This window comes from Chenopodium album, chromosome 24, assembly GCF_948465745.1.
Source record: "Chenopodium album chromosome 24, dcCheAlbu1.1, whole genome shotgun sequence".
Classification (NCBI taxonomy): Eukaryota; Viridiplantae; Streptophyta; class Magnoliopsida; order Caryophyllales; family Amaranthaceae; genus Chenopodium; species Chenopodium album.
Window position 1 is genome coordinate 6,954,204 of NC_137857.1, and position 11,428 is coordinate 6,965,631.

General features: G+C 37.1%; 1 protein-coding gene across 1 annotated transcript; it reads left to right on the forward strand.

Moving 5' to 3' along the window:
• The first annotated feature begins 1,699 nt into the window (after positions 1–1,699).
• Positions 1,700–7,914, forward strand: LOC145611611 (uncharacterized). The gene is made up of 5 exons (XM_081666952.1): positions 1,700–1,849; positions 1,971–2,153; positions 6,430–6,559; positions 6,667–6,781; positions 7,515–7,914. Exons 2-5 carry the CDS (start codon positions 1,993–1,995, stop codon positions 7,568–7,570), a joined length of 462 nt encoding a protein of 153 aa, XP_081523078.1. The 5' UTR covers positions 1,700–1,849; positions 1,971–1,992; the 3' UTR covers positions 7,571–7,914.
• The last annotated feature ends 3,514 nt before the right edge of the window (positions 7,915–11,428 follow it).

Sequence of the window (11,428 nt, forward strand, 5' to 3'; positions counted from 1 at the left end):
TATTATTTACTCCACTTGTGGTTTAACCACATTATAAAGCTTCCCTTATAAGATATGGTATCTAGAAGTTTTACCGCTCCTCAACTACCTACATGGACAGTTCATCCAACTGCCGTTTCCGACACCTGTGAAACACACGACGATACGTCTCAAACCGTATCCTATTATGATATGGACGGTTCAACTTTTTCTTTTAAAGAGAAATCTTAAGTAAAGTAAGATAACTAAGGTAATTTTTAAATAATATGGATGCCTTCATATATAGCTCACTTTTTTTCGGTAAGCGGGGCCCACAGTCCTTCAGGAGGAATATGTGAGTGGGAATGCCCGAGGGTGTGCCTCGATCCCGAGTCTAAGGGCCTGTTCTCTTACGTTGAAATCCAGTTCAGTTCAGTTTAGTTCAATTCAGCTCCTAATTTCCTTCTCTCATAAAATATTCATTTCAATTCAGTTTAATTTAGTTCAGCTCAATTCAGTTCAGTTCAGTTCAGCTGAGTTCGGTCAATGAGAACAGGCCCTAAGCCTTGGAAACGAGGAGTGGCTCCACTGAGCTATCACTCCCATGCACATTTATAACTCATTGTTAATATGATACAAAATGATCTAATGAAAGGTCCAAATGACAGATATATGGTCAATTCTTTTTTCAAAATATATTTTATGAAATTTAACATCTCGTACCCATGTCCCTTATACTGATATAGACGTTTTCCCATATCCGTTTCGTACTTGTATCCATGTTAGTACCCGTTCTTGTGCAACCTAGCCGTCTATCCATTGTATATTCAGATATATTTAAAAAAATGATGATCGTGAGTCTTGAAATTGAGTTAAATTTTGAGTGATACCTAATGTGCTTGCGCAACAATTGTCGCCTAGGGTAGATGTGCACTGTTGTGTTCAATTAGTTACATAGTAATTCACTCAATTCTTTAAATAATCGGTATGGCTGATCTAGTTTCCAAGTTACGAAATAAAAGTTTTCGCTCTCCTATCCCGTTCAGTCCAGTTTCCATCGAAAATTGCTTATTCGATTGGTTCATATTTAGCTTAAAATCATACATAAAACTATCTAGAATGATTAATTTTCTACTAAATATTATGGGAAACTTTTAATACCACCGTGGAAGAATTCATTCAACCTCGGTCGGCTCTTCTTTCATCTGGTCCTCTCCTTGCTTTCACTCTCCACAAACCAATTTGTTTTTTCGCTCCTTGCAGGCGGAGCGAAAACCTGCTTGATTTAGATCGGAAAAATCGTACGCTTTTATGAAAGCATACTAGCCTGTACCACCAACTTGTTTACTACTCCGTATTTAGTTTGGTGTTCATCAATTGTCAAACATGAAACCGCAGAACAAAAAACATTGTTATTTGTATTTTGGTTCAATCTTATTTTATTTAAAATCTAAAACTTAAGGTAAATCATTAAGAGATTTAAAATTACAAACTTGACAATACAAATCTAATTTCATTTGAGTTACTTACTTATTGTTTACCATTAATTCTCATATTGTAAACAGTTTAGAGAACACAAAGGTAAATGAAACACATACTCATAATTTATTTTCGAGTTCTTAAATGATACCACTTTAACCAATCATATTAATCGACATCCATAAACAATGTATAAACACGCTCACTAGTCACTACCCATGTCCTATGAGGCTATGACCTATGTTGGTTTGGCTTGTGTTAGAGCCTAACCACTTAAGAGTAAAGACCATCATAACAATCAAAATCACCACACCTAAAGCAAAACTCTGTGTTCTTCTTTTTCAACGGAAAATTCTGTAATCAAATCAAATTCAAAAAAACCAAAACCCTAATTTCAGAAATTCTTCTAAAGGTCAGGATTTTTGCTTTACCAGCTTCCGAATTTTTGTTCTTCTTCTTCCAATTAATATTTTTCCAGCAGTTTCCCGAATCAATATTATAATTATCTGATTCTCAATTTGTCATCATTGTAGTAATTTGTAGAAGCAAGCTTCAATGGCGGCAGAAGAAGATTCAATTGAACAAGCAGCAGCAGAGAGGAGAGAGAGATTGAGAGCTCTTAGAGCAGCTCAAGAGCTTTTCGAAACCCCAGATGAAGATTCGTCTCAACCCAAAAACAATTATGAGGATGGAGATGCTGATAACAACGAAGACAGGTTTTAATTCTACTTCTGTTATCGAATTTTGCTTTTACATTGAATTTAATCCTTTTGATGTCGCCCAGAAGCGACGCGCCACATTGCCCGAGTGTGGTGTCAAATGAGCAAGGGCGTGCCATTGGGGCGTTCCCTACTGAGCGACGCGCTGCACTTCCCAGACCCGGGTGCAGTGATAAGTATGTAAGGGTTGCTAGGTCGTCGCCCAGAAGCGACGCGCCATATTGCCCAATTGTGGTGTCAAATAATCAAGGACTTGGAGTTGGGATCAGGAGGGAGCGTGGGAGAAAAGAATTTAGTTTGCGGATTGGTTCTTGGAATGTGGGGTCTCTTACGGGAAAATCAGCAGAATTGGTAGAAGTAATGAAAAGACGACGCGTGAACATCATGTGCCTCCAAGAGACAAGATGGACAGGAGAAGGAGCTCGAGGCTTGGTTTTGGGGTATAAGGTATGGTATGTTGGGCAAGAAACGAGCCACAGAACAAGGAATGGTGGAGCTAGGAACGGAGTTGGTGTGGTTCTCGATGAGAGGTTGGCAAAAGAGGTGATCGAGGTCTATCGGAAGAACGATAGGTTGATAAGGCTGAAGTTGCTATGTGGCAAGGAGATTGTGAATGTTATCAGTGCTTATGCTCCCCAAGTGGGTTTAGATGCAGAAGAGAAACGACAATTTTGGGAGGACCTAGACGAGGTGGTGCAGGGTGTCCACCACTCAGAGAAGTTATATATTGGAGGGGATCTAAATGGGCACGTTGGGGCGAGCCGAGATGGCTATGAGAGTGTCCATGGAGGCTTTGGGTATGGGCAGAGGGACGCCGGTGGTGAAGCTATTATGGATTTTGCCCAATCATATGATTTAATTTTGGCTAATACTTGGTTTAAGAAGAGGGATTCACACTTGATAACTTTTCGGAATGGAGCAAATGCAACTCAAATAGACTTCCTGCTCACAAGGAGCGTAGATAGACAAAGTTGCATAAACTGTAAGGTTATCCCAGGGGAGAGTGTGGTCACCCAACACCGGCTATTGGTAATGACTATTCGTCTGAAAGAGAAGGCGAAGAAAAAAGTTAGACAAGAAGAACCAAGGATAAGATGGTGGACCCTAAGGGATGCAAAAGCTAAGGTTTTTACAGAAAAGGTAATTGAAGAAGCGGATTGGGATGGAGAGGTGGATCCGGACATGACCTGGTTACGAATGAAGAACTGTTTCCTAAGAGTGGCCAAAGAGGTCTTAGGGGAAGTAAGGGGAAGAACTTCGGTACAGAGAGATACTTCGTGGTGGAATGAAGAGGTGAAAGCAGTAATTAAGCAAAAAAGGGAATGCTATCAAGCCTTAGGAAAATGTAGGAGTGATGAAACCTTTGCAGCGTATAAGGAGGCTAAGAGTAAGGCAAAGGCAGCTGTTCGCCAAGCAAAAGAAAAGGCATATCAGGAGGTTTATGAAAAGCTTGATTCCAAGGAGGGAGAAAGGATCATTTATAAGATGGCAAAGAGAAGACAAGAGGCAAGGAAGGATATTGGCATGGTGAAGTGTGTCAAAGATAAGAACCAAATGGTCCTAGTGCAAGAGGAGGGCATCAAGGACAGGTGGAAGGGGTACTTCGATGAATTATTTAATGGAAGTAATGGAGTTGTGATAGGAGATACCTCTATGAGTGATGAAGAAATCAACATGGAGTATGTGCGAAGGATTAGGAGAGTAGAGGTGGAGATTGCACTGAGGAAGATGAAACCTAAGAAGGCGGTTGGCCCTGATGGGGTACCGATAGAGGTGTGGAGGTGTTTGGGTAAGATTGGTATTGATTGGTTAACAAACCTTTTCAACAAGATATGGACGGCTACAAGGATCCCACAAGATTGGAGGAAGAGCACCTTGGTCCCGGTTTATAAAAACAAAGGAGACGCTCAAGATTGTTCTAACTATCGAGGAATTAAGCTTATGAGCCATACTATGAAGTTGTGGGAAAGGGTGATTGAACAAAGGTTGAGGGCATGCACAAGCATTTCAGATAACCAATTTGGTTTTATGCCTGGGAGATCTACTATGGAGGCAATCCATTTGATAAGACAAATGATGGAGTTTTATAGGGTAAAGAAGAAAGATCTTCATATGGTCTTTATTGATTTAGAGAAGGCATATGACAAGGTGCCAAGAGAGATACTTTGGTGGGCAATGTTGAAGAAAGGTATCCCACGAAGGTATGTAGACCTAGTTAAGGATATGTATCGGGATGTGTCAACAAATGTGAGGACATGCGGAGGGTTGACAAAAGATTTCCCTATTACAATCGGATTGCATCAAGGGTCTGCATTAAGCCCTTTTCTTTTTGCAACGGTTCTAGACGAATTAACTAGACCAATTCAAGATGAGGTTCCATGGTGTATGCTGTTCGCAGATGATATCGTTTTGGTGGATGAGACTAAGGATGGGGTTAATGTCAAGTTGGAGCAATGGAGGCAAAGGTTGGAATCTAGAGGGTTTAAGCTAAGTCGGAGTAAGACTGAATATTTGGTATGTCGTTTTGGCACTCAGAGGGGGACAAGCAATGAAGTAGTGAGTTTGGATGGAAAGGATTTGACCATGAGTGAATGTTTTAAGTACCTAGGGTCGATCATCCAGAAGAATGGTGACATTGATCAAGACGTGACCCACAGGATTAAGTCAGGGTGGCTTAAATGGAGAGCGGCCACGGGAGTGCTATGCGACCGCAGCATTCCCTTAAAGTTGAAGGGAAAATTCTACAGGACTGCCATAAGACCAGTGTTGCTCTATGGTACAGAATGTTGGGCTTCTAAGAAAGAGCATATTAAAAAGATGGAGGTTACGGAAATGCGCATGTTAAGGTGGATGTGTGGAAACACTTTAAGAGATAGAATCAGAAATGAGGTTATTCGCAAGAAAGTAGGTGTGGCGGGCATTGTAGATAAATTAAGGGAAAATCGTCTGCGTTGGTTTGGACATGTAAGACGGAGACCCGAGGGTGCACCGGTGCGAAGAGTGGAAGAGTGGGACCATGGAGGGATTAAACGAGGAAGAGGGAGACCAAAGATGACTTGGTTGGAAGGAGTGAGGAAGGATATGAAGTGCATGGATTTACGTGAGGATGAAGTTTTGGATCGTAAGGGATGGAGGAGAAAGATTTATGTTGATGACTACACGGAATAATCAAATTTGGTTCATGTTAGCCGACCCCACTTTTGGGATTAAGGCTTTGATTGATTGATTGATTGATTGATTGATAGAACTATTGATAGATTTGTGATTGTGTAATTCGCGCCCTAATTGTTTAGCTTATGTGATTATCGATTGCTTTCCGATATATATTAGTGAATTCGATTTTGGGGTTTAGGGAATAGTTTGTGGAAGGGTTAGTTGATATTGGTGAGAAGAAGAATAGTATAGGTAGAGGATTGAAGTGGCCTTTAGGGCAAGCAATTACTGTGATTTTAGCAGCATGAACTAAAACCTTGTGTTAATGGTAAAATTCTGAGTTTTCGAACAAATCGATGCTACTATTTTTCGGAGAAGTGACATTCATGGTGATGTCGTGGTGGAATTAAAGATTAGTGTGGGGATGTTGGGTGCAATAAAGTGAGTTACTTTAGAACATGAAGTCTTTATGAGAATGGTTAGGACGGTAGCTCGGTAGGCTATGCACATTTTCCTTTTGCATTTTCTATTCCCGCGCTTAATGCCTAACATAATATGCCTTCCATCATCAATTTTGCCCTTCTCAATATTGAAGAGTTGCAAGAATATTTTGGTTAAGAAGTCTCAAGTATTTATGGGCTACTGTGTTTCCTTTCATCTCTGAAAATTGTAAAAGGTTACCATTTTTAATTTGAGTAGCCGATCCCTCTACCTAAAGTACGAATAGCTTATCAAGATTCTACCCCTTGTACTTCGCCCTAAAAACAACAAACTTGAACTGCCTTCAAGTTAGACAATATGAGTAGTCACCTGCTGTAGCCTTGTAGGTGAGCCCTGAATGTTAGCTCGGGTTAATTAAGTGTTATCACTACTCAATAGGTTTTTGCTCTATCACCGTGCTTTTGTTGCAGGCCTTTTGAGGACAAATTGTTAATAATGTGACAAATAATCCTGTTCCTTATTCCCGATTTCCTTGGATTAAGATGACTGGTTACCTGTTATTCGTTGTCTCCTGCTTGATGCTCTTAGAACCTTTTTTTATTTAATTTTTTTTTTTTTTTTGATGGGGATGCTCTTAGAACTTTAAAGTTACTGAAGTGTAGAAACTTATTTTTTGCAGTGGTCTTAACTTGAAATTCCGAAATTACCTTCCTCATGACAAACATCTACAAGAGGGTAAGCTTGCTGCACCAGAACTGCCAAAATTTGAGGATCCTGTTGCTGCAGCTCCTCCGCCAGAAGAAAAAGAGGTTAGCTTCTGTGAACATCTGCCATTCATCATTCTCATGATTAGGAATAGTTTTTATGGTACATTGACTTTCTTATGGAAGCGTGCTAACATTGCAAGCGCATGCAGGATCCTTTTCTGAACATTGCGCCGAAAAAACCCAATTGGGACCTCCGGAGGGATGTGCAGAAGAAGCTAGATAAACTAGAAAAGCGGACGCAAAAGGCATTGCATAAGCTGATGTGTATGTTTCTTATTTGCTTCTAACATGTCATGTTTTAAATTTTTTATGCTCAGTTGCTCTACTATAAAGCATTATTATAGGGCAATTTGTTTTTAGTGCCTCAACCGTGCTTAAACTCGGATGGGTTTTCTATCTCTATATTTCCAAATTTATACCATGATACGAGGTTAATGACTGTAAAATCCTTCATCCTACATTCCTACCCAGGGGAAAAAAAAAAAAGAAAGATTATTAGGTATTTTTAGATGCATAATTGGAGCAATATTTGTTGGGTAGTGAGGATTACTTCCATTACTGGGTCTTAGGGATTTGTGTAAGAGGGTCAATCGTACATATCTAACCTTTGGGGCTGTAGCTACAGTGAGTCCATTCCAATGCCTGGTGTATCTTAGGATCCCCTAGTCATAATCCAATTCATGTCCAAATAGTGTACTTTGCACTTAAAGTCTTATTTAGCTATTTTACACATGGACATGCTTGTCATTCAGCTTTTCAATTGATGTTGCAAAATTGCTGATTTTTTCTTCAGAATGGTGGGTATCTGTACTTGTGTCAAGTTCCATACTGAATATTGCTTTTAAAGAGAGTAAATGTGATAATTTTTAGCTTATCTGTTTTCCATAAATACAATATACTAGTGTATATATATATGCTACTCAGGAACGAGAAATTATTCAAGTACAAACAAGCAGCCTTCATAGCATGATTGCTTAACCATCTGCTCTTTTTACAGTGGAACATGAGAAGCAGAGGCAATTGGAGGAGGGAAATGTAGCTGCTGAAGAATGAAGTCGCCCAGTCGACATCTGATCTTTTGACCTTTTGGTGAGGAGACTAGCCGAGATGCTGTTACTGTTAAAACTGAGTCCAGCTGAAATCCTTTCTATATAAATGGTAAATTGCAGCTGAGACTTGCTGAGTTGTCTTCATAAATCTTTCTACTCTAGGTCTGTAGTATGTCAAAGAAAGGCTGGCATCTTTAGACACTTCTAAAGCATCAAGTTGTACCGTTGAGGAGATTATGCTTAGTATAATTATCTTTTAATTTGATGCTATAAGAATTTTTGTCATAGGAAACGCACCTTTTTGGCTTACTTTAGAGAGTAAAAATCTTGCTGTAAAGATCATCTTATTCTTTTTTTTTTTTTTGTTTTTTTTGTTTTGACAAAGAAAGATCATCTTATTCATGTGACAACTAAGTGTGTTTTCAAATGTCGCAATTACGTAGGTGTTTGGTTGATTCATTTTGAGTACAGGGAACCTCATATCTTATAGTATCTCATTACTTCAACCCTACCTTAAAGGCAATCAGGCAACTCAAGCCGCCCCCCTGCTCCCTCGTATTCTCCACTGACTTTCACTGTGATTTCCAACGATGATATATTACGACAATGTGTAACTGAGACGCGGACAAAATAACCAGTCACAAGGTTGTCAATCATTCTGCACCTAACATCCTTGAGCCTTCAATCTCTAATATGCTTGCCTTTTAAGTTTCAATGCTCCCCAATCGTTTGCCCTTCTATGAAAATACTAGTAGTATATAATAATTTTCTTGCTTTTTTGGTTTGTCTTTAAATCCACCAACTAAACACTTCTTAGTAGTTTATTGATCTCCAAAGCAAGTGTGCAAAGGTATAGATAGACTTTTGTAAGAAGTACAACTTTTGTATGATCTAATTATTAGGAAGTTTATAAGTTACCTTTTTGTTGTTCATGTTAATGTTATAATTCTTCAGGTTACCTTTTTCCATTAAAAGTTCAGTTTGATAATATATGTAGTATATTAAAAAAAAAAAAAAAGTTCCACAAATTAATATGCAAATAAAAACCAATTCATTCCAAATACTAACTAACTTATAAATGCGTGCATGATAAACTTATTGTAAACCCGGTCCACATAAAAGATGCAACCGACAAGTGCAAACCTAATTGATCTTGTGGAGGTCATATAAAAGTAAGGAATGATAATTTTTGTAAAGTTATTAGATTTAGGAATCAAATAATTAACTTTATTTATCTTTAGTAGTTTAACTAGGTTAACTCCCGTGCCATGCACGGTCATAATTAAACTTTACAACAAAAATTATAAATGATGGTGTTAATTATTCAACAATAATTTATCCAAAAAAAAATTGTAACAAAATAACTTGAATTTTAATTTATACCAATTAATACCAAATTCATAAAGGTTATTGAATTGAATTTTATTAAAAAAATAAATAATATAGTAATAGAAATTTAGAAGCTATAAGGTTTTACATAAGAAAATGAAAATATTAGCTTATATTTGTTCACGCACTTTGACCCATATATGAACTCATGTACATTTGTCCTTATAATTTGTTGACACACTTTGACCGGCATAATATAAAAATTTAGTTGATTTTATATTACTTTATGATAATTAGTATTATGTAATTAACTTTTTTAAAATATATATTTTTAGTGAGTAGTAGGGGTTTTACATTGCATAAATGCATAGATCAAAGTAATTAGATTGTAGAAAAGTGTTTGGTAAATAGTTGATTGTTTAAAGCTAATTGATTATGTGAAATGACCAATAAACCAATTGTAGGGTAGGTAGTTCATATTAGAAATTTTAATTAAATGGGGATATAAGTGTCATTTCAATATAAGAATTGAATAGGCTAATTGAAAAAGCTCCCAGAAGGAGCTTTTTGAAAAAGAGCTTATTTAGTGGAATAAGCTCTTTAAACAAGCTACTTACCAAACACCTTGAATTGACCTATTTAATAGTCAATAAGCTAATGTAGGTCAAATAAGCTAGTTACCAAACACATCCTATGTTGTTGGATTATTGTCATAATGTTTGCTTTTATAATTTTTTATTTCCATAATTTTAATAATATTTAATTAAAAATATAGATGGTCAAAGTTGTGTCTCGATAATTCTAGCTTATAAAAAATGGAGGGAGTATAATATAATAAAATGATTTTATGATTTTGTTTAGTTGTTCTTGTAAACATTAGATATAATTTTAAGATTTATTCAAAGTATGCTACCAAAATTATTTTTCTATTTTTAATTTAAATAAATTAGACTGTCAAATAGGAAAAAAATTGATAATATTATAATAATCTTAGATAATGATGTATTTCAATACCTTATTTTAATCTATAGTATATTTCAATATTTGTAATTAATAGATATCTCGTATATAGAAAGAATATATGTTAAAAAAAATTAATTGAGTATGATTGGATTAAATGTGCTATCAAAATGGAAATAAGAATTATTTGTATGTTATAAAATGGAAGTCATTAAATTTCAACAACAAACACACAAAAAAAAAAAAAAAAAAAAAAAAAAAGGAAAGTAAAAAAGGCGGGAAATTTTGTAATGACATCGTGACAAGTGTCACTTTAGGTTTGCTTTTAGTATAGGTTAATTGATAGTTTTCACTCAACACAAAGTCTTCCAAAGTATTTTGACACAAAAGTCTTCCAAAGTAGGGTTTATAGTTTTGCTCACCCAATTTTCTTAGTATTAAAACTCCAATAAGAACCTTGCATTAGTATTAATCATGGCTGATGGATTATGTTCGCGTTGGAAAAACCTTAAAATATCCCCTGAAGAAAAAGATTACGTAGACCTTAGAGTAGAAGGTGCAAAGATGGATGTTCGTTTATCCTTATGTTTACTAGGACAACTTATAACAAACAAGAAATTTAACAAAGAAGCCATGAAAAGAACACTTAAGAGTGTATGGAATCTTTCGAATGGGGTTGTAATCAGAAATCTAGACAATGATATCTTCATGTTTCAATTCTTTCATTGGAAAGACAAGAAGAAGGTACAAGATGGCGTGCCATGGTGCTTTGATAACCAACTGTTGGTGCTTAAAGAAGTCGAAAGTGGCAAGCAACCTTGGCAAGTGGAATTTACACATTGTTTTGGTTAAGGATTTATGACTTACCCTTTGATAGTAACACGGTTGAGGATGCTAAGGCTGTCGCGAGTAAGGTAGGGGAGGTTGTAGAGGTGGATGAGATTGATGAGGTAGGGTGGGAGACATCGTTTAGGGTACGAGTTTTGATGGATATTAGGAAGCCTATAAGGAGATGGCAGAAGATAAAGATTAAGGCAGGACAGGATGCTTGGGTTGTGTTTAAGTATGAGAGACTTCCTATGCTTTGTTTCGAGTGTGGGGTAATTGGGCATACTGATAAGGATTGTCTGTATGGAGGTGTTAGTGCAAGTAATGGGGAGGCAACACCGTATGGAATGTGGTTAAAAGCTTCGCCTGTGATGGATAGAAGTAAAGCGAGGGAGGAAGTTTTAGAGCTGAAGGCTCGAGGTCCATTGGAGTTCATCCCATTACCGGAGGCTATGATGAAGGACGGAGAGGACATGGATAGCTATATTGAAGGTAAGGAGAATATGATGCAGACCAATATCAGCAAAGTTACTAACAGGACTAACATTAAGAGTACAGAGAATATGCTGCAGACCGATATCAGCACAACTGGTGAAAGCACGAAAAATATGCTGCAGATTAATATCCACGCAACTGGTGCAGGTACAGAGAATATGATGCAGACCAATATCAGCACAACTGGTGCAGCGAATAAGCAGGGTGTCCAATGCATCGATGATTTCGAGTTTCAAATGATGAAATGGAA